General features: G+C 56.5%; 1 protein-coding gene across 1 annotated transcript in view; it reads right to left on the bottom strand.

Annotated features, from left to right (window-relative positions):
- The window catches only part of Kif26a (kinesin family member 26A), a 36,223-nt gene extending 12,821 nt beyond the window's left edge, over nucleotides 1-23,402 (bottom strand). The window contains exons 1-5 of the mRNA XM_035445911.1: nucleotides 23,169-23,402; nucleotides 22,812-23,054; nucleotides 12,245-12,670; nucleotides 6,177-6,367; nucleotides 590-779 (exon numbers count right to left, since the gene is read on the bottom strand). Of these exons, the coding sequence (XP_035301802.1) occupies nucleotides 590-779; nucleotides 6,177-6,367; nucleotides 12,245-12,670; nucleotides 22,812-23,054; nucleotides 23,169-23,402 (1,284 nt within the window). The remainder of the gene's footprint in view (nucleotides 1-589; nucleotides 780-6,176; nucleotides 6,368-12,244; nucleotides 12,671-22,811; nucleotides 23,055-23,168) is intronic.
- Nucleotides 23,403-23,709: the final 307 nt, after the last annotated feature.

The following is a 23,709-nucleotide window of genomic DNA, read 5'->3' on the forward strand; positions in this document are numbered from 1 at the left end:
AGCAAAAAGCATGTGCCAGAGGTCAGGACCCCCCTCTCCACCCTAAGGACATAGAGCCCACCTCACCCAAGAATCTGCACAGGCCTGCCACAGGGGTACCCCATTGGGCCCAATCATAGGACTCAAACCGAAACTCTTGGAAGGTCTGGAGCCAACCAGCTTATCCCATCACCACACGGGGCTCTCCCCACTTCTAGACCTCTTCCCCCGACTGAAACCCATCTGGCTGGGCTGTGCGGACACCCTGACTCAGTCCCACCCCACAGCAGCATCCAGCTGGTATGAAGCAAGAACGAGGCTCTCCAGACCAGCCCCCATCCTACGCACAGGTGCCCCACCACATGGCTATCCTGGAACATGCCCCTGGGACCTGAGGGACAAGCTTCTTCCTGTCATCTCCCACCCCAGCTCCACACTCCTTGTGCCCTTTTAGTCACTGCTTCCCAGGGGCTGGGGCTCCTTCCTCATCTCCTGTCAGCTGTCCCAGTGTGGCCCTGGAGAAGAAAGTAGGGCCTTCTATCACTCCTGCATCTTATCAGATAGCCCTGGCCTCCCACACCCAGGCCACCGGACCTCAGACAGGATCTACCTTTCCGAAGTTGCTGGGGTTTTCCTTGGCCTTGGAGGCAGCCCTGAGCAGGCAGGGGGGCACTGGAGGAGGCCACAGCTGCAGAGTGCCACTGAAGTCCGTGGGGTAGGTGGACGTGCCCCGAGTGGTGGGTGCAGGTGGTGGGTGATGCTTCTTGCGCTTGGAGGCCAGGCTGAGCTTCTGGGCGGCCCTGGGGAGGAGAGGCAGGGGGCTCAGAGTATACTGACAGCTACCCCTGTCACTGAGTAGTCAGTCACTGTGTCTGTCCACACCAGGCTGCCCCACCCTCAGACTCCGTCAACCATATGGGGAATCGCTCTGAGAAATCAGCCAGAAATCCTTACGGTTGCATGGCCTGTCCGTTTTTCTGAGTGGGACCCCAGGCAGGACAGGAGGCAGATGGCCCATGTGGGCACAGGACTGCATTCTTCTCTGGGTGAGCCCTGCAGTCACAGTCTTCACTCCTAATCCTCCATAGCTTTCTTCAAGCTGACAGTATTCCAGGGATACATCTCAAAGGTCAGGTCTCTGTCCCGGGGTGGGTTTTCCTGCAGCCCCCAGGTCCCTGCAACAGTTGTCTCCACTGCCACCTAACCCCTCTCCCCTCTAGCCAAGTCTTGGGATCCTATCTTGTCTGTGGACCATGAGAGCTACACAGCCAGCCCTAACCCACACCTCCAGTGCAGAAACCCAAGAGCATCACCACTGTAAATCATACCATAGTGACTCTGGCTGGCCCGCTATCCCTTCCCTGCCACCATTTTCCAAAGGAGGAGACCCAGGTGGGGGCAGGTGACCAGGATGAGAAGCTATCCAACCTGGTCCACCACTCCCCCACACCCCTAAATGCACCCAGCCCCTCTCCCCATCCCTGTAGGTCTCCCAAGTCCATTTTGTCCTCCTCAGAAGGATCCAACATGCAAGAGCCCAGAGCCTGGGGCCCTCCTTGGCACCTCCCACCATGCTGCTGCTGATCTGGTAAACCCCGCTCATCTTTAATAGGAGTTGTCTTTTAAGAGGCCCCAGGGACAGCTTCCTCCTAGTGAGGTGTCATCACAGAAAATAAAAGTAATCTACGACGCACACACGCACGCACGCACGCACGGCGGAGTCCCTAACAGAGCTGCAGCGGCCCCCGAGTGCACCAGACAGGGCACGGTAGGGCTGCAAGTCTCGTGCCCAGGAAGAGCCCTGGGCCCCAGAACCTGGGTTCCCTGGCAGTGGTGGCACCTGCGCCCTGAGGTGCAAACTCAAACCTCACACAGAGCCTTAAGCATGTACCTACTACCTGCCTGAGCCTGAGTGTTTGCAAAGCTCAAATGAGCCTTGCCAGGAAATGTTTGTCAGTTTCTCAGCACCTTCACAGAAGAAGCACACAGCAAAACATGGGCAAGCGAGGACAGCACTGTCACCTACCAGGCTGTGTACACTGAAAAGTCAAAGGTCAGGGCAAGAAGAAAGCTTGAGCTATAACCCAAACTGTAGTTTTGCAGGGTCGGAGGACATGGCAGTGTCTGGGAAGGGCCACAGCAAAAAGAGCTCTACCATTCCAGCATCTATCTGCTCAGGGGTTTTCCATGCCTCCCCCATCCCTGCCTGGGGCCTTCCACTCCAGATCCTGAGGAAAAGCCTCCAGCCTGCCTCAGACAGCACTGCTATCTCCAGGTATGATCAGGGCAGGGCCTGTCACTGTCCAGTGCTGGGGAACTAATGCAAGAGCTACGCTATTGATTACAGCTGGGCAGAAAGGGGCCCAGGGATGCCTGGGCAGGACACGAGGCTTCCTAGAGTAGCTTTCTCTTGCCTGTAAGTGGGTACAGAGAAAACCTGTTCCTAGGATTTGGGGAAAAGGCAGTACATGGGGGTTGCCAAGTGTGTGCTCTGGCTGGAGGGTGTGGTCAGACCCCCTCAAGGTGATTACACTGGTGAGCAGACAGGAGAGACCAAGCCACACCCGCTCTGAACCAGCTCTTTGCATCTGCATCTTGCCCCTCCATGGGTCAGGAAGGGCCAGAGAACATCCTTTAGAGAAGTCTACAGGGAGAGGGGCACCTCCTCAAGGTATATGGAGGCCAGAGACTGCTAGAGAAGGCCTGGGGTGGAGGACAGAAGGCTGGAGCAATGTTGGCTTTGCCAGGTGGGCCTGCTGGGACTATAGACAACCCCGCCTGGGGTAGCCTTCCCCAGAGCCAGAGGCCTAGGCATAGGAGTCAGCTGACCCAGCTGCCTCCCCACATGGCCAGCTCCTTGGTCTAGCCTGATCTGAAGCACCTCCCAACCCAGAGGGGTTTTGAGCCAGCAGCTGTTGGAGCAGACCCAGCCTCCAGTGCTCATAAAGTCTGACTCCCAGCAAGTCCCTGATCGATGCCCCAGGACAGGTACCTTCTCTTTTATGAAGATAAGACCAATTCCCATGATTGCAAGGCTTTGACTCACCGGGGTCTTTAGTCCCAGAGGCCAAGCCTGGCCCCTGAGGACCCCAGTTTGTTTCTGATCATCAAGGGCGCAGGAACCATGGTTCTCACCCAGGCAAAGAAAAGATAGGGTACCATGCCCAGGACCATCAAGGCCACCCCACTGTGTGGAAGTGGAAGCCCTGGGGCAGCAGGACATTCAGGGAGGAGTGGGCAAGTCTGCCCAATGAGGACACTAAAAAAGGCAGGAGCTTCCAAACAGCCCTCTCAGGCTCAGGGACACCACCTCCAGGAAGCCTCTCCTGATGCCCCAAGATAGAATCCAGTCCTAACTCCCCTGCTCTATAGAACTGCTCTTGCCTGAGATGTCTACAGACATCAGCCAAGCCAAACCCGAGCTCACGGGAAGCCTGGCGCACACCTGAATGAGGGCGTGAATGACAGTGTGTGAACGGCAGCCTGAACAGCAAGCCCAGAGCCATTAGATCTCTGATCACTGATTCATGAGAATGGAAAGGAAGACACTGTTTCCCTTTGCATAAAGAAAGTGTACCTCATCCAAAGAGGAAGGTACTTAAGAAGCAGACGGATTGACTCTGAGGTCTTTGAGTGTCTGAAAGGCAGCCTTGGAACCAGAGGCCACCAACCCCTAAGCTGAGAGTCCCTTCACTACAGCAGGCCTTCCATCTGCAGGATAGGCCTCATGAGGACCTAAAGTCTTTGCTGGTGGTGCGTCTATAAGACAAGACTGGAGGGGGCTGCCACCTAAGGCCTCCCTGGGCCTCACCTTCCACCAGGCCCTACATAGGAGGCTGGAGCAAGGGAGAGACTGTGCTGTCCAGTCCTCCCCCTCCTGGTAGCTCAGACCCAGCTTTGGAGCCTCTGCCCCTCTGGCAGCTAGGCCCAAACATATGTCCAGAAAGACACTTGGGGCTCCACAGAGGCCAGGAAGCTCTGAGTCCCAGAAAGAAATCCCTGCCCCACAGCTATCTGAAAGATGGCTCCCCAGCAGAGGTTCCCAAGATATCTAGATTCTAGGTACTGGAGGTAACCCATCTTTACCAAGGGCCGAAGGATAGCAAGGCTAAGGATAGTGCTAATGGGAGCATCCCAGAGAGGGAGGCTGCAGGCTGCATAGCAATTAGAGAGCTTGGAACATGGGGGCCAAGGTCATGGCAGCCCCCACAAAGAGTGGCTTCAAATTTCTAACTGGGGACATATATCCAGTCCGTGCCTAACCATTCAGGTCCCGCCAAGTGGATGTTACTCCACCCTCAGGTACCCCTGACACTGTAGTGTATTTCACTGTAGACATGGCACACAGAAGAGACTGAGGAAGGCTTGGGCTGATTGTTCAGCCTGGGGAAAATCCCCCGAGAAGTGTCAGAGCCCAGACTCGCTCCACGACTGTAAGATCTGAGAACCTCCACTGCTGAGCCCACAGCACTCTGTGTGCACAGCACCTGCCAGACTTCTCGGGCCTCCATCCAAGGACACGTTCAAAGACTCAAGACTCGACCCCCCCCCCCACCATCCCCCAAGGGCAGGGACGGGCAAGGATCACTCTACCCATCCAGGTTCAGGGGTGAAGATAGGAAAACAATATCTACGCAATAGGAACCAAGGGCCGTGGGGTGGGGGTCAAAGCTCTGCTGCCTCTGGTGCACTGTGGGCAAGCCCTTTCCCAACTCCACGCCGCCCCTTTATCCACAATGCTGGGAGTGGTCGCCCAGTTTCAAAACTCAGTGGGTTGAGCCAGCCACCTGCACTGTCCCAGACCTGCTGGGACACCTACTCTTAACCTGGCCCTCAACAGGTCTTCAGGAAGCCACAGAGTTTCAGGATGACATATAAGCTGGGAGTAGTGGCAGCCAGTAGTACTCCCGACCCCCAGCCCCCCATACACACACCCACCTAAGGAAACCTGCCTCCAGCCCCCACCCAAGTCCACTTGTTTCTTTGTTTCTATGGTAACTTTCCAAGGTCAGGGTGTTGCTCAGGCAGAGGAGCCTCTGTAGCCTGGGTTGAGACAAAAGGCAGCCAGCACCTGCTGCCTGCTGCCGGGCAGGGTAGCTAATGAGCCAGTGGGAGAGAGCGACACACACCACACACTCAGTGTCAAAAGACGCTCCTCTTCTCAGGCACCAGGGGCCTCAGAATCAGGATGCTGGGTGCTATTCAGACTCAGAACCAATGGCCATGTAAACTCTTTTCCAAAGGCGGTCTACCAGGTACCATGCTAGGAGTGTGGCCGCCGCAGAGGCCACCAAATCCTCATGGCAAAGGCCCTTGAAATCAGAACTGAGCAGAATAAAGACATGGACAGCTCTCTGTCCCTCGTGCCCAGACTCCTAGACACCACCCTGGCTGTTGTTGGTACACAGAGGCCCCCAAGCAGGCTGAAAAGGATCCTCCATGTCCCCATCTGGAAGGCCCAAGCCAGGTTCTCTGCACCTAATTGGGGTGGTGGCCGAGGCCACATCAGTCACAGGAGGTGCTGCACAAAACAGCCTTCATCAGCCAGCACCGACAATGCCCTAATCACATGCCCCGTCACGCCCCCCATCAGGACCCGCAGTCCCCCCGGACCAGGCTGATAAGACGCCCTCTGCACACTGCCCAGCATGATACAGACAAGCTTATCAGCGCCCATGTGGGCTGTTAATGGGACAGTGACCCCCAGCTGGCTGCCATTACCTCTCATTATGGCGATTACATCCTGTAATCCCCTTTCTCAGGCTGCTGGATGAGGGTAGGACGCCAGCCTTGGGTATGCAGAAGCAAAGGTTCTGCCTTGGGCCAGAGGACTGTTCCCCAACCCATCCACTGCCCAAGCTGAAGGCACCCCCCCCCCAAAACACACACAAGCTTAAGTACATCCTTCCCTCTGGTCAGATGGACATGCTAGCCTGTCCCCAAGCTAGACAGACACTCAGGAGAAAAGGAGACAAATCACAGCCCTATTGCTTCTATGCACCCGAGCTCTAGGCCCTAGACAGGTACCCTTGAAAGGGAGGCTTGCCAAGCCGGGAGCTGGCCTGCTCAGCATGGTGCTCTCACGAACCCCACTCTTTGACTGACTGAGTCACAGTTCTCCCAAGAATAGACCACAGGCCACCAGGGACCAAGAACTCCCCAACATGCCGCAGCTTGTGTGACCCCAGGGGACATACCTTATAAAGAAAGAGGCTGCAGCCGATGGGCCCGTGGAGGCCCCTGCCGCAGGGCCTGGGGCTGGAGTAACCAGGGCTGAAGTGCATGCTGCGCCACGGCCCCACGCCTTAGACATACCATCCGGGCCTGCTGCTGGGGGGCAGTCTCGAACAGTGTCAGCCACTGCAACAGCAGCCACAGCAGCCTCAGCCTGGAGGAAGGAGAGATCCACATGAGGATGACAGAGGGACACTGCTGAGTACTCTCACGTACCCTCGATCGATCCCACCCCCCCCCACACCACACACTTGCAAGACCCTGCCCGTGTGCCTGGAAAATCACAGCTGGGAGACCAGGGCCCTGCAAGAAAGGCCTAGCCTCCAAGACCATCTGCAAGGACCCAGGTCCCCAGCTCAGGGTGCGTGACAGGTCTGTCCCAGCCACAGAGGAAAAGGCAGACATCACCAGGGACGGACTCTGCAGGCCTCATCAAGGCCGGCAGTGATCACAGAGGTCAGGCAGATGGACCTCCGCCCCGCACCCCCGGGGCCACCTGGGATCACCCAGAGGTACAATTATACAAGACACCACAATAAATATTTGGCACGAGCGCTAATTGTCCCCCATGTGATAACGCATGACACTCCACTGTCTGAAATATAACTCTGGCATTTTCAACTAATTAGCTAAAATAAATTCTAGAAAGGGAAAGGCCTCATGGTGGAGCACAGATGTAATTAAATGCTCCCAGACAGCATCCACATGGTGCTTACCTGCCTCTCGGGCTCTGGGGGCAGAGGGGACCCAAGCCCTAGCAGAGCAGGACAGGCAGCTGGTCTCTTCCTGCAAAGCCCCAGGCCCTTCACCCTCCAATATACCCTCTCCACTCAGCCTGAGTGGGAAAGCCAACATCCCACCCAAGATGGCCTGTGCCCCAGCTGGCAGAGCCTGGGATCTCCAGGCTGAGAGGGCATAGGCCTGGTTCGGTGACCTTGGACTGAGCTCAGTCTCTCTAGGGTCTCTCAAAGGATGCAGCCCTGAGACCAGGTAGGGTACCTCTGTAAAGCAAATCACCTTGTACCCAGAAACAACACTAACACAGGGCAGGCCTCACCTTCTCAGCCCCTGAAGAACCCCAGCTTCTAAGCGCCCCCCCTCCCCAAGAAGGAACAGTCTCTCTCTGCCTATAAGAGTCTAGAGCCCAGCCCAAGTCTTCAGCCAGCACAAGCCCAGCACCCCCCAGTCCCCAGCAGCACCCACTATCCCAGACTACAAGGAGGAAAGGTCAGAAAAGGGCAAACCTGGAACCGCCCTACCAGACACTGCCCCAAACACCTATCAGCTACGTGCCTATAGGTGTACAGGCTATACTCCTAAATATGCCTCAGAACCCAGCCCGGCCAAAGCCCTTCTCCAAGCCACTCCCTCACATCAAATCGAGTGGGTACCCTTTGTGTCTCTTGGTGTGTGTTCCTATAAAAGACTAAACTACTTAGCTGGGAAGAGTGGCACAGGAAAGCGTCAGTGTTTAAGGTACAAGGTGGACAACCGCAGTCTGAGCCCTTCGGAGCAAAGCTGGATTTGGCTGAGCACCTACTGGGCACAACAGCTGGAGCCCAGGGCCAGAAACCCTTGGACAGGCTGGAGGAGGAGGGGTGTCCAACCCATGGCCCCCCAGAACCTAGAGTTAGCTCAGCAATCTGTGATGGCAGTGCTGGGGTCCCAGGCACAGGGTCCTATAACACCTGGCCTGACTGCCAGATGCTGGGGGCTGAGGTTGGTCAGGTGGAGTCACAGGAGCCAGAATTGCTGTCCCACACCCGACATGGCCCTTCTACCCACTCCCATCGGCCCAGCAACCCTGGGCACCTCCAGAGGCACCAGGGCCTTTGTCCAGCTGACCAACCTGCACCGCTGGTCCGCCCCACACTGACCTGTCTCAGGAGTCCTGCATGTGACTTGGCTCCACTGTCCCACCAGCTGCCATGACACAGCTCTGTCCATCGGGACGGCCACTGCCAATTCCTGCCAGAAGCAGAGCCCGGACATGCCAAAAGAAGCCGTCCCAAAGCGAGTGCAGAGTAGTGGTGGTGTGGGCAGGAGGAGGGGGACCACAACATGGGGAGGAGATAGGCAGACGGCCAAACAGAAAGCGTGATGGAGGCACACAGCAGCAACGAAAGGAAAAGCGCAGAGAGAGGAGAGCGTGAGGCCAGCACGGGCCAAGGGACAGCTAGCAGAGCCCTGACTCCATGAGCTGGCAGCCAGATCTTGCACCCACACAGAGGCAAGACACTGCAGAGCCTAAGCAGTCACCCTATGCCAGCTAACCTCTTCACCAGGGTTCTGGGGAATCCAGTTTAAGAAACAAACTAGCCTGCCTCGGCAGCTCTCTAGACCTGACCTCTGCACCTACAAGGTCCTGGCATGTGAAGGACAGTGTCCCCGAGACCCCATAAACACCCTACCAGGTGCTACTGTGAGGGGATGAGATGCAACCTGGAGGCTCAGGGCTACACTTGAGGCGAGTATATAAAAACCAAGGGGGTAGTGTCCTGCAGAGAACGTTAGCTCCTCAGTGGGCCCTCTCTGCCTGCTCCCCTCCTCTGGTCTCACCATCCAGGGGCTTCCAGGGCCTGGCACAAGGTGGGAAGTCCTACACCTGCTGGGCATTGTCCCCACCCATTCCACAGAAGCAGCATCCCCGAGGCTTCACATGGAAGAGGAAGCCTAAACAGGGGTGTCAGAAGAAGGTCGGAAGAAGCTCTTCAGTTGAAGCTCTCCCACCCTCCAATATAAGGTCTCGATGAATGTCAGGCTGCAGGTACCCCCAGGATGGTGCCACCCAACCACCACACAGTGGGGAGCCCTGGCTCCGTGAGGCCTCCCTCTGATGTCAACTGTGCCACCTCCAACTATGGGATCAGGAGTCAAGTCCGATCTGCAGCTTCTGCTCCAAGATGACAGCAGGTTTCTTGGCCTCCATGAGGGACATGCCACAAAGCTGGCCCTGGGGAACCACCCACATGTGCACGTGCTCCTTATCTGCTGCAGTACCTCCCACTGTCTCCACCTGACAGTCTAGGGCAGTAGTTCTCAACCTTCCTATGACCCTTCAACACAGGTCCTCACATTGTGCTGAACCCCAACCATAAAATTAGTTTTGTTGCTACTTCATAACTGTAATTTTGCTACTGTTGTGAATCATGATGTAAATTTATCTGACGTGCAGAATGGTCTTAGGAGCCTGTGAGGGACCCTGTGGAAGGGTCCTTCGACTCACACCTCTGGTCTACGAAGACTAGTAGGGATAGCACCCCCTCCCCTGGGAGCTCCAGAGTAACGGCTGGATGCTCCCACAGGCAAATGGTCAGGAATGGCCCTTCTTTGATCGAGGAGGGTTAAGGGCCAGGCCCTCAGAGGGCTCCCTGGTGGGAGGGATATCCTTCAATCTCTAAATGTCAGTGCCCACCGCGTACCTCAGCCTCTGCCACCCATCCACGGGGCAGGCTTATGTCAGCAGAGCTGTGCCCTGAGGTCAGCCTGTCATGTCAGACTCCTCCAAACCCAAATGAGATATGGGGTGGCTTGCTTTGTTAAAGCTGTGTAGCCAATAGCTCCTCGCTCCACTGGAACTCAGGGCCATAAGGGCAGCTGTACCAAAGTCACACCCAAGTGGAGGGACCAGGGCATCTCTCAGCCACAGCACCTAGAATGTTCCGGGCCTTCCCTGTGGCTCCGGAGAGTCTATGAAGACGTAGATCATACTATCCTTTCGAAGGACCAACTGTCCAGCCAGAGTCAACCTCTTTGCACAGCCTCTACTGCTGACCTCAGTTAAGACCAAAGTGCCCATGAGACCCAGACCTGGCCCTCCATGCCTCATCCCTGTGACAGGGGCCGGGCTGCCTTTCCCACCTGTAGGAACCAATCGACCTAGTCAGCCCTATCAGGCCACTGACCAACTGTGACAGATTCACGATGCATCGCTCCAGAAGTGTTTAATACCAGTGTCCAGGCGCCACTTGATCTTCAGCAATTGATGCCTGCTTCAGGGGACACTGCCTCATCCGCAGCCTAAAGTCCTATTTATGGTTCTAATAATCTCCCTATTGATTGCCAGGACTGTTCTCTAATTATAAATCCATTCCCACCTTCCCAAACACAATCAATGTGCACATGAAATGAGGAATGAGAGCCCTAAATGCCCACATTTCATCGCATACAGGCCACAGTCAGGCTTAGCTAACTAAAGGCCAACGACCCCCTCAGCATCCTCCCCAGCCCCCAGCATCCTCCCCAGCCCCCAGCATCCTCCCAGCATCCTCCACAGGCACCACAGGCCCCCAGCACTCTCCCCAGCCCCCAGGATTTTCCCCAGCCCCCCAACTCCCAGCATCCTCCCCAGCCCCCCAATCACCACACCAAAACATGAAGACCACCAGCATGACAGGCTCAGTGTCTGCTCAGACATAAGGTTATGGCCAGTCAACCAGTGGGGCCACCCAGACCCCTTTAGACCAGTGTCTTAGGTTTGAAAACATCACCTGAGGCTTCCTTTGGGGTCCAGCACAATGCCACACCTCTAGGAATTAATTAATTCATCTTAGCAGTCGGTAACATCTGTACCCTACACCTGGGTTCTGTTCCCCATTGCTCAGGCAGCCCAGCTGTTGGGTAAAGCCTCTGGTAAAGCCAGAACAGCTGGCTGGCCTCCCTTCAGTATGGTAAGGGGAAGGATGCTGGGCCATGATCAGCATGGCACTCCAACCCTACGGATAGATGGCCTCAAAAGACCAACCCCTGAGCAAACCCCAGTGATCAGCCCCAGCTTGGGTAGAATTCTTAGCACACACCACACCTGAGAACAAGCCCAGCCAACAAGTTTTACCTACCCGAGAAAGGCCTACAGTCAGAAAATGGGAGAAGAGTCTTCCTCACATGGGAGCTTGTAGCAACACTGCCCAGTGGCTCTTGGTCTCTCTGCATCTCCTTGAAATGCCACTGGACACACAGACCAAGGGTGAGAGCCTACCAGCCCACACCTGGAACTTTGCAAACTCCCCAGGCAGGCCTGCATGGTTGGCTGCTGTGTGCCAGGAATGAATACCTGAAACTCTACCACAGAAGCACGACTCCTTGGAAACATCCACAGATCCTCTACAATCAGAGCTCCGGGGAGCAACTGGGGGTGGGGCAACTTCTCCACGTAGCCATCCACACATGGTCCACAACAGCCTGCCCCTGCCCCCTTCACCTCCCCTCCTCCTGCGTCTTCCCCCATAAGCTATCAGTACCTCATTCCTGGTAGATCTATTTATACCCTCCCTGCCCAGAGGATCCCTCCCACTCTGGTCACCAGGGGACTCAGACCAACAGTACAAAGTACACTGCCCTACCTGCTAGGCATTGAGGGCCCTCAGTGAGCAGGTGGCTGGGCCCTTGTGATGTCAGGCCCTCCCCAGGGCTCAGTCAGAGATCACCTCTTATACCCTCAACCCGAGCCCCACCTTTCCAGCACCCGAGAACACCCCTAGGCCAAAGGCCTGCTCTCTTAACTGCCACCCTGGAATTCCTTGAACCAGGTGGAAAGCTGGGGGCATGGGATGTTGGGAAACTCCAAGAAAGACTCCAAGAAGCACTCATCCAGGCAATGCCCCAGACAGGGACTTTAGGGCTGGATTAAGCGGAGCCAGGCCCTCCCAGGGCTCTGGAGAGGGGGGAGGCTTGAAGGACATCCTTCAACCTATAAAGGTCAGTGCCAGCAACTGTGGGCCTCACTGTACTTCAGGCTCTGTCATCCATCCATGGGACAAGTCTATGTAACCCGATGTAAGCCCCCAAGGACTGCCGGTCATGGTAGCTCTCCAAAGGAAGCTATTCTTTCTAAACCCAAGTGCAGATGAAGGTCCTCCCAGGAACCTTGGGTTCCTCCATCAGCCCACAGCACCACAGATGATCTGAAAAGCAAACTAGTCAAAAGAAGTCTGACTTTCCTGTGTTGGCACTGCCAACACTATGCTACACAGCACCCAGATGTGCAGAAAGTCAGTTGGGATCCAGTAGCCCACCCACCCAGAGCACTCACCAGGCAGGTGGGCGGCAAGAAGCTGTTGACCCTTGACAGGCTCCACACGCCCTCAAGGCACTGCTGGGCCTGGATGGTGACTGTGCTCAATGCTCCCCCAAGGCCTGCTGGTGCCACGGACACCTGGACGCTGGGGCCGGGTGGCCAAGCTGTTGCCTTCTTCCTGTCAGGTCCCACGGGGAGCTGCCTCCCTGTGAGGCCCACTGGTCCAGGTGGGTCCCTTGGGCTGGGAGCCACAAGACCTCCTCGGGAAGCATCAGGTTCCTCGTGGCTGGTGGGGGTCTGTAACAGGCGCAGGGCTTCCCGAGTAAGCTGATGAAGGTGTGTGGTGCATACGTCACAGCGGCTCTCGGTGTCAGGGCGGCACGCCGGCTGAACCCCAGAAGCTGGGAGCTTGTCAAGAAGCAGAGTAGAGAGGCAAGGATCCTGAGGACAGCAAGGGACAGCAGTCAGCATGCGGGGACACAGGGAGCCCACCACCCTAGCTCATGCTGTAGCCAGTGCAATGCCATCCGTAACGTAATTATGGCCCAAACTATTTCATCCGCACGGTCCCAGCAGGAAGATAATTATCAGAGTTAATAGGAGGTTGCCTGTGCCCTTGACAGCCAACCCACCGCCTCACCATCATTAACCACGCTGGTTCATGGTTAATAAGACGCATTTGTAGCTCCCTGACAACCAGCTTGTGGGTAAAGGCACCAGTCCAGGGCCTGGCAAGAGGCTAGTGAGAAGTGGTCTCCAGAGCTCCCTTCCCGAGCTTTCTCGGGGGCAGGGGCTCAGACCCTATCCCTGTCTTTGCAGTCTCCAGTCAGCCTTGGTAGAGCCCCGGTACACAAGGAAATAGGGTAGTACTGTGGATGGGTCACGTGGCAAAGTCCCCAGTGAGTGTGGTCCTGCCTGGCCCTGACAGCAGCTGGGACACCTACCTCAAGCAGACTGCAGGTCAGAAGATAAGACCCACACCCAGAGAGAGGGTAGGTAGTAGAGGCAAAACACATACCCTGAGCCAATTCCACTGCTCTTCTGGGACAGCCCCAAGCATTATAGTCCCTTCCACAAACATTAGTCCAGCCGGCCTATAGCTGTCACCCTGATCAGAGTTCAGAATCATTTCTTAGCGGTCCCTTCCATCAGCTCCATCTTTGGCTTCCTCCTGCCTAGTTTCAGGCAGTTCCTAACAGTAAGCCGACCACACAGTCCCCAGGTCCCAAGGGTTTCCTCCAAATACCTGACTCCAATACAGCTGTCACCACAGCCTCCCCAGATATACCCATTTCTCAGAATAGGGAGCTGAGGTCAGCCATCCAGAAATGCATGTTCCCTGAAAGTGTCCAGGGACTGGTCCTCTGTGCCCACAATGCCCAGTAAGTTCAAAGTGCTGAAGGCTGTGGCCAAGGCAGCCAACACAATGACAGGCAAGGGGACTATCGAGACTAAGGTCTTTCTTCCTTGGCCCCATTTCCACCCAGAGCCCATGGCAGATCAAAGAGTGACCCCCCCCCCAGACCCAGCATCATGCCAGCTGCCTGATTTATGGACGACTCCATAAATTCTGAGAAGTGCCTGGCAGACCAGGTTCCCATTAGCTGAGGCCCCTGGAATTCACCAGGCTCAAGCATACAGGGAATCCTGCCGAGGCAAGAGAGGCCCCCAGAGATGAAACAAGGATGGGGGTAGGGGTGGGGTGATTCCAGCCAACGACCCAGCCCCAGGCAGAGGGTGGCCAGGCCTGTTTCCAGTCTGGCTCTCATGCACTAATTTTCCACTCAGCAGGAGGCTGCAGAGGGAAGGAAGTGTGTCCTTCCCTCTGCAGCCATTAGCTCAGCTTGAAAGGGGCCGCCCAGCCCTAGCTCCAGCCTAGAATCCAGGCCCAGCGACCCTTTGTTCTGGGCCTTCTGAACAGGCCAGGAGGCCTCGGCCTCTGAAACACTCCCCCTTCACCCTCAAAGGAGGAGGCAAGAATGAAAGCTAAGCTAAAGGGCAGGGCAGAGAGGAAAAGAACACACCAACCCCCACCAACACAGATGAGCAGAGAGTGGAAGAGAAGCCTGGGTACTCCAGGCATTGGGCAGGAACCAGACGTGGAAAGGGGATGGACACTGCTCAGCTGTGCAGTCAGTACCAGACATCTTAGACAAGGTACCTTGTTCTCAACATCTGCCCTGCACCCCTGGCCTTGCTGCACAAGCTCCCAGTGGGCCAGAAGCCCTGGCTAAGGCCCAGGTTGGGGTCAAGCAGCCGAGTCAGTTTCTCCCTGGGGAAACACTGATAGTTGGACCCAGCTAAAAAACCAGGGTCACCTTTCCAGCCCTGCTCACACAAGAGAGAGGAGCAGACTGCAGGGGTTACAAACTACTCGAACTTGCTAAGCTGCAGGGGTGGGGAGAGGTGAGGTGGGAAAGACACCTGCACAGCACTGAGGTCTACAAAAAACAGAACCACCGTACTGCACAGCTGGGTCATTCGGAACCACACAGCCCACTCCAGAGAGACCCAAGACCTCCTTGTTTGGGGACCCACTGGGAGACTAGAGGAGAGTGAGCTTCCCACAGTAGTCAGGGCTCCTCGTCGTCACGCCCCCCAGCCCCTGTCCCCCCCACACACACACCTGCTGTTCCCTGCAAGGCCCTCAGACCAGACAAAGGCCTTGTAGCAGGGCCCCCTCAGCAGCCACCAGCAAACTCTGCTTGCTTGAACTTCCTTTAGCTGTGAGAGGCTCAGCACCCAGAGGGTGAGTCCAGGAGGAACTGTACAGACTATCTCTGCCATGACCAGGCCTCCTTTCCCAGCCACCCCAGCAGCTCACAGTGTCCAGGAGCCCAAGTATCCAGGGACCCTGGGCCCAGGTTCAAGATTTTAACTCAGAATCCCCTGGCCACTGTCCCTGCTACCTCTGAAAACCATTGCTTTCAGATAGACAGTAATTACTCTACTGCAAAATATTACTTTTAATTTCCGCTTTATGGTCTAATTAAACAGATATTTTACTTGTGCTTGGAAAGTATTTTTCTTAATTTGATTCAATTTAGCACTGTGCACAACCCACCCATCACGCGGCGGGTTTTAGGGCACCTCCCTGTTTTAAAATGATGACTTTTCGGTTTTTATTTTGTTTCTGGGGTCTGTAAATTGCTTTAAGTAATCCTTCCATTTTCTCCCGTGAGAATGGAAGATCATGCGTGCCCAGGCTCCAGCACTGGTCAAGCTTCACCCAGGGGCCAGGGAAGATAAACTGACCTTCCCCAGCCACTGGGAGATTGGAGGACCCTACTCCCAGTTCCTGCCAGAGAATCAGGTGCCTTAGCTTGCCATGTGAGAGCCTCTCTAAGTCCTGCATCATTCATCTCTTCAAAGGGGATCCCAGCACCCAGGGCAGGGCCAAGGAGAAGCCAAATAGGCTTTGAGTGCCTACATGCCTGACACCCTGGTGCGCTCCCCCACACATTGCACTGCCACACAAGGGAGGGAGCAGGCAAGCATGAGGACCCCATGACTGCAGTGCCTGCTACCTCAACCTCCCTTCCTTCCCAAACAAAGCATTCTGGGCTATGACCCTGCACAGCAACTGTTTCCGGAGTTGACAATAGGTCCAGGAAGGGACTCCCAGTGGCCTGCTGTCGAGGACATTCCTGTGTCTCGTGTGGCCTGGCAGGGTGGTCCAGGGCTCAATTTTCCAATCTGGAAACTGGCAGGCACGCCCAGGCTGCCCTGGTACCCCCACCCTTCCAGGCACCTCACTAGAGGTCTGGGCTCTCCATCTTATCGACCTATAGCCCAGCCCACCCAGCACTGACCGGCACGCCACCCGAAGTCCCGTGCCAGGAACAGGCAGCTGGATGACTCAGGACAGATTCACTCATTGAGAGCCTCCCCACCCCTCAATAGCTGTCCTGTTCTCCACGAAGAACTCCCACAGAAGGCAAGAGACCTGGGGGGGGGCACCAACAACCTCAACTGTGGGGACACAGTGGCTAATCAGGACTCCACCTGAAAGGGCATAAAACATACCCTCTGACTCAGGGGCTATAGTCACTAGACAAAGCACAAAGCCCCGTGCCTCAGTTTCTCCACTGGACCATGAGGCAGCAAAGTATCACCTGAGGCTGTAACAAGGTTCACACTGCCAGGTAAGGAGGGTATACCACCTCCTGAAGCTGGCTGGTGCCTCTGGAGACAGATGAGAACCAAAGCTGAAACTCACCTCCAGTAACCAGCTGGTAGGGTGGAAACAGATCCTGAATCAGGCCCCTGCCTCTATCCAGGGAGGCAGACAGCTAAAGACCACAGCCTGCAGGTGGCCACAGACACCCCCCACCCGTTCCCCCCCTCCAACAGGGGCTGACAAAGAGTCCTGGACTGGATCACAGGCGCATTCCTGTGGGCACATACAGCTCTCAACAAAGCTTTCTTGGGACAACCCAAAGCCCAGCTATGGCCCAGGGCTTGAGTACAGCTCTGTCCACGTCACCCTGTAGAACTGCCTGCCACCTTACTGGTTCCCAACCCTATCTGCCACCTATGGCAGTCTCTGCATGAGCTCCAGGCATACTTCTCCCTTAGTGTGGCCTCATGTCCAGTTTTTGGTTACCCTTGCACCACCCCTATCCGATTGATTCTCACCTGCAGACTCTGCAGTCCTCACCTGCCCAGAGCTGCCTGCCATCCAGCCCTCAGCACTTTGCTCGAGGACACAGACTGGAGAAGGCAGGGGAGGGGCTCAGCCAGCTTTGCACCCGCTCCATCTCCTCCCTTGCTACACAGGAAAAGTGGCCTCGGTGACTGCATGCTCAGAGGTCTGTAGCCTGCATGCTGGTCCTGGCCTCTAGCACCAGGAGTCTGGCTGGGATGCTCTTGCCTTTCTACCCACCCAACTCTCCTCCCCAGCAGGTCTTAGTGTACCTATAGGAAAGGAGGGGTCCTGACCCCATAAGAGATGCCCTCCCATAGCATCAAGCCCAACCCTCCTGCCAGGCTGGACCAGCCCCCTCTCTCTGCCCATCCATCACCCCAGGAAAGTGAACGGATAGGCAGGCTAGGCCCCTGGTATCATCCAGAATCTAACACCCCCCACACTTGACAAAGCCCTTCCATTGCCCCTCTACCCCTACATGTGAGCATCTTGTCTGACCCCCACCAAGAAAGTGCCCTCCACAGGAAGACCACAAAAACTGAGGCACTTACCTCAGGCTGTCACACAGGCTTCAGCAGAGCTGAAGCAGGAACTGTAGGGTCCCCACTCCCAGGCATCACCCCTTCCCACCTCCCAGATAGCAACCTTTTAAGGGGCCCCACCTCGGCCTCAGGCCTATCAGATTTCTGGGTCTGGGATCAAAAAGCAAGGGCAGAATTCTGGATGCTTTCTCCTGTGGAAGCAGGCATGGGGAGAAATGGGGAAGTCAGACAAGAGAAAGGCAGGCCTTGTGGTTACTTGAAAAACAAAAACAAAAACACTGAGTTGGCTTTAGGACAGTCTCTGGGGTTCCACACAGGCTCAGCCTATAAAACCGGCAGGAAGGAATCCATGGCTGCCCTGGACTGGGGCCATGCGCTGGGCCAACAGGATGCCGAGGAGCCTACCCAGCAGTCCAGGCCCCTGACACAACAAGATCCAGCATGGCACGCTCCACCCGGAAACAGGAGGCAGCTTGGGCTGCCGGAGTCAGAGGTCAAAGCAAGCAGTCTGCAGAACCATCCATCTAAGTCGAGACCCAGCCAGCACCAGGCCTGGCCCTGGGCCACACAGGACTATAAATCCACTAACACAGTGACCTGTGAGGCTCGCCAACCCCCCTCCCAGCAGGGTGCTACCACAGAGCAGGAACAGACAAGGCTGAGGTCCTCTCACAGGGCACCAGATGCCCAAAAACAGCCTTTGGCTTCCTGACCACAGAGGTTTTCATCTAAGAGGCGCTGTCCTGGAGGGTACAGTGTGTTCATCTGCACCACAGTGAGACACGGCAAGGGTTCCCAAAACAGAAGGATCAAAGGTGACTCCTCTTTGGGCTTTTATAGGAACAGATGGGGAAACTAAGGCCTCTGGCTCCCTTGTTCATTGCTTACTCCAGTAGGAAGGCAAAGACTGAACTCAGCCACAGCAGAGAAACCAGACCACCCTCCTGGCTGCCATCAGGAGCCCATAGGGCCACGCCAGCTAGTCTCGCCCATTCGCCCTACACTGCTCAAGTTCCCCTTTGTGTGAACCAAATAAAACAGTGAAGCGAGGCCAAGGCATGCTCAACTCTGAGGCCCCACTTATTTACTCAGGGCCTTGAGCACAAAGACAGTGTGGCAGCTTCCAGGAGCTACGCAGTGTAAACTAAAAGAAGAACAATGTGACTAAGATACAGTCCAACCTGAACACACAGGGACAATCACTCCCATCAAGAGATCAGTCCCATGAGGTTGGTTGTCTGAAGTGGAAGGGATCTACTGGGAGCTTCCTGGCAGGCCAAAGTGAAGTACAGCTAAATCGCCATTGCTATTTTAGACAAGAACCAGTTCCCCTGACTTCCACCTACAAGGTCCTTCTAGGACACCAGGGGGAGGTTTTGGGAAACTCTGCCTACTCCAAACTGTTGTAACAAACTGCCCTTCAGTTTGACTGAGCCACCACTCAAAGTATAGGGGAGTCCCACACAGCCTCCCTGCCCCCATGTTGCCACCTCTCAGGAGAAGGCAGTGAGAACATGGATTACTACTCCTCAGTTCTTGCTTATTGGCTTCTTGTATGAAAGACAGCCTTCCTGGCACCAGACATGAACACACACACACACACACACACACACACACACACACCCTCAGGACATGAAGCTTGTACTGGGCACCCCAGGCATGAACAACAGACATTCCCACACTGCCCCAGCAGAAGTTCAGATTGCAAACAATCATGCCTTAGGCCCAAGTCCTGCTCCAAGTGCCACCCTCCCCCCATGCCTGAAACCCCAGGCCAGCAAAACAAGTAAGAGGCACACTGTAATAGACCTATTCATTGCCCCACACTGCATGAAAGGACATCCGTGAGGCACAGGGAGGCCAATCCAGGGAACCACAGAACCCGGAGAGGAAAGATGGAGCTACCAGGACCCTCCTGGTCCCACCTGGACCCTAGAATAGCATAGATCTCTGAGCACCTCTAGTCAGGCCCTTGCTGCTGAGTCACCTCATCGCCTGCCAGCCAGCCCCAGGGAGCACCAGCCCCTCTCACACCTCCCCTAGCTGACACCTGGGCTCAGCTGGGAAACATTGCTGACGCCAGGGCCCCACCCTGAAAGGCCCCAGGCACATACTGGGCCTGGCTCCAGACGTCAAGGAAGAGGGCAGCCCACAGGAGTGGGGAGAAAGGCTAGCTACCCCAGGGAGCAACTTCTGAATCAGAGGAACCGGCCTCAATCGGAGATCATCCAGGGCCACAAGCTCCCACCACGTCACAATGCAGCCAAAGCATGCATGCCCCTGCACCCCTGCAGGACTCCCACCCTCACTCCAAGTCGAAGGTGAAACGGCGAGAAAGGGCCAAGACGTGTCTGCCAATGGTATCATGACGTATTAGCACATTACCAGGCCAGTGAGGCCAGGCCACAGGGCGGGCAGGAAGGCTCCTGACCCTGACCCTCAAGGGCCGGTTCCTGTGGGTGTGGAGGCTCCACAACCAAAACAATGCATGGGGGCTGCATGGGAATGGGAGCTATAGAAGAACAGGCACCAAGAGACCTTTGGCAGCCTTCTTCACTGCTCCTCTGTGCCTGGCAGGCACAGGCCACAGCAAACGAACAAGGCAACAGGAGGAAACTCTGACTGGATGAGCAGGAGGCCTGCAAGACCTAAATGAGAGTCAATCATTTTCCTGTTGGGGAATCATTAATTCAGCTCCAGTATCGACAGAATGAAAGAATGTCACTAGCCCAGGAAGAGTCCCCACCTCTGCACTCTCTGAGCACCATCTGGGATGGCCCCTAAGCAACAGCAAGACACACTCTGTAGGGCGGAAGGGTCACCTTAGGGACACACAGACAGAATGCAGCCCAGCCACCCTCAGGGTGACCACCCACGAGGTATGAGGGGAAAAAATCTGGTCGGTCACCCAGTTGCTTAACAAACATTTCCACGTGACTGAGACCTCTTCGTAACCTGGCATAGCCACTGCTTGAGAGTGGCCCTCTTCTGGCCTGGGATAGCGGAGAAAGGAGGGACCCGCTGGAACCTGTGGCCACTTCACTGCAGCAGACGCAGACACAGGAAGATGGGCCTGGCTCTCAGGTGGAAGGCACTGTGCTACAAGCCCCAACCGGACCTCACTGACAGGAATACCTGAAAGGGACCACAGGGCATCACAGACGGCCAGCTGGGCTTCAACGGCAGCACCCAACAGCCATGCTAACCCAAAGACCCAGAATGAAGGTGACCCTTGAGCCCACCTCAGAGATTACCCCAAAACTGTGAAAAAGGTAAAGGGTGACTAGTGTGACAGAGGAAACTTAGCCAAGAGCTCTCATAGACCCTGCCAGGAGCATAACTCTGCTAGCAGAAAGGTGGGCAGAGTTAATGGGGACAAGCCTTTCACAGTCACAGAAATACCAGGGAGCAACATGCTACCAGGCTGTCACCGTGACCCCCACAGTTCACTCTAATACTGACATTAGACAAGGACCCCCAAACCAAGGACTCTAAGGTTCCAGCTTCAACCTCCCACCAGGAGTGAGAGCCTAGCAGGCCTCGTGTCTGCTCTAAGAACCTGCTCTAAATGTAGGATGTGGACAGACTTCCCTGTAAGCTGTAAAGTGTTGTCCATGACCAAAATTAAGAAATAGATCCCTCAGGGGATCCTAGCTCTTAGCATCTCCTTGGCCTTGGAGAATAGAGCTACTGGAGCCCACCCACAAGTGACCATCACAGCACCCCCATCTGTCCTTCAGTTGGGCTTCCTCCCACCTCAAAAACAGATGCAGCTCCTTGTGGACTCTGAGAAGGGCCTGGCCCACACTGGTAACACAACAATAGCACCTATTGAAATCCTGGGCTGCTGGTACAACACCTGTGCCCCAGGGCTTTTGATTTTCTCTGCAGAGAAATGGATGGCAGAGCCTTCCTACCCTGGGCACAGCACTCCACAGGTGAGACAGCATTCCCAGGGTAGATCAAGGCCACACTGTGAGACAAGAGGAAACACACAGTAGACGAGGGGCTCAAAGCTACACAAAGCCCTGGCCAGGACCCTGGTCATCCCACCAGGCCCAGGCTAGGACAAGGTGCCTCAGCTGACAGTGTGGAGGGGCAGCTTGCATTGAAGACCACAGTCAGGAGCTAGGAGAGGGACAGCAATGTCTGCAGGAAGAGGCCACAGACCTCCACTGACGGCTCTCAACTCCACCAGTTCACTACTGTGGCTACGGCTTTCTTTGCTAGGGCTCCACCCACCAGTAGCTAGTCAGTCTGGGGCCTAGGCAGCAGCACACAGCAAAGCCCACTCCAGGAATAGGTAGACATCTCAGCTCCCGGGTCAGCTTGCCTCCTGAAGGGCCTCAGGAGCACAACCCAAGGGCTCTCTCTGGCACCCTTGAGACTTTCTGGCTTTTTAAAGCTAAGGCCCAGGCTGCCTGGGTGCAGAGTGTGGCAAGGGCCGGCTGCCACTGACAAAAGCCAAGCAACACCCATGGTCAGCCACACTCCACAGGCCTACAGACCTAGCCCCTGGCCTGAGAGATGGCAAGATCCCCACGCTAGACAATGCCAGGAGGGATGGGAGAGGTGTCCAGAACAGACACAGCTGACTGGAATCCACATCTGCCCTGGCCGGCGGGGAACTCTGGGTCTCACCCCAACCACAGCACTGCTTGGAGGGCCACATCTGGACGGGCTGGGGATTTCAGTTGCTTCCCAGGGACTCCTTCACCAAGGCTGAAGGTCAGGAGCAGCTTCCTGTGCAGACCCCACACCCCTGCCTTGCACACTTCCAGGGACCATTGTTCCCTGAACAATGCCCCTGCTCTTTACAAGCCTGGCAAGACGATGGCCGGAAAGCCCAGTAGACTCCTCTCCCATCGGTACTTGCCAGCGAGGCTGAAGCCTGGGAAACCCAGAGGCTCAATACCCACACCACACAGCGGCCTAGGCCCAAGAAGTGGAGATCCAGGGCAGGACACAGGCCCATGACAGACACTGGGCAAGTGTGGGGCAAGGACCCCACAGTTTTAGAAGGGGCCCCACTGGCTCACTTTGTATGCCCTGTGTATACAGGCATGCCAATGCCCGGGCGCCCAAAGTGCCACACCATGCCAAGCCCTGCCCTGAGTGAAGTCCCTGCCTTCCCCTTGTCTACCCCTCCCAATCAGTATGGCTCCAGCTATGGGGCATCTGTAGCTAGGAAAGAGATCTACCCACCCCCCTCTGATGTGCAGCAGGATCCCCAAGGGGAAGGTGCACCAACATACAAGGTTGCAGACTGTGAACCTGGATAAAACAAGAGGGCCCACGTTGAACCCCCCATGCTCCAAGCCCCAGCCCCGAACTCTCCCAAGTTCCAGCTCTGTCTTGTCTGAGACGTGGCCTGAAGGGGGTCGTCACTTACCCGGAGGGGAGTCCCGGGCCCGCTGACCAACTTCCATGCCTGTCGTTTGAGCTCCACGAGCTTCGTGTGGCAGTGGCGGCACCAACCACCCCCACCAGCCGAGTGGCCCTGCTCTGCGCTGGCCCCGGCGCCCTCCGGAGCAGGGCGGCTGCTGCATGGGTCTTGGTCGAGCCCGGCGGGCAACCTCTTGCGCGGAGATACCTCAAGCGGCTGGGGCTCTCGAGCCGGGCCACACTCAGCTACCTGCGGGGAGCGGGGGTGGGGAGAAGGAACAGTAAACCAAAGCGTTCGGGCGGCGCCACTGCAGATCCAAGCGGCGGACTCCAGACCCTGGCGCTCACGCTCCTAAAGCCGCGCTCTCGCAAAAGTTAGGGCGCTGGGTGCAACGCCAGACGTCCCCGCCGAAGAAGCCCCAGCCGGGAGCCCGGGGATCCCCCGCCGCGCTCCGCTCCAGATCCCACCCCTAGGGGGCGCCGCACACCCCTCAAGCATCCTTGTTGTCCCGGGCTCTGAACCCGGTGCCCGCCGGTCCCTGCCGCCCGTTCGTACCGCGGGCTGCACCGCACACAAGGAGGCGCCGCGGCCGACCATGGCCCGGACGCAGGGAGGGATGCGTTGGCTCTCGGCGCGCAGCGGCTACGTGACCCGCCCCGGGGGCGCCCCCATGGTCCGCTCTGCAGCTCTGAAGTTGGTCGAGCAGGCGAGCGGTAGAGAGTGCGCGGTGGCCGCGGCAGGCTTGCTCTGGGACAGGCTGGGCGGGGGCGGGGGCGGGCCAAGGCCCGTCGAGGGAGGGAAGGGGGCGGGACGCCAGAGCGCCGCCCCCACCCCGAGCAGAGCCAGGTGGGCGGGGGTCCTGCTCCTCCCTGCGGCCCCGCCCACTGCTAGGACCCCAACCTGT

This window comes from Cricetulus griseus, chromosome 5 (genome assembly GCF_003668045.3).
Source record: "Cricetulus griseus strain 17A/GY chromosome 5, alternate assembly CriGri-PICRH-1.0, whole genome shotgun sequence".
Classification (NCBI taxonomy): Eukaryota; Metazoa; Chordata; class Mammalia; order Rodentia; family Cricetidae; genus Cricetulus; species Cricetulus griseus.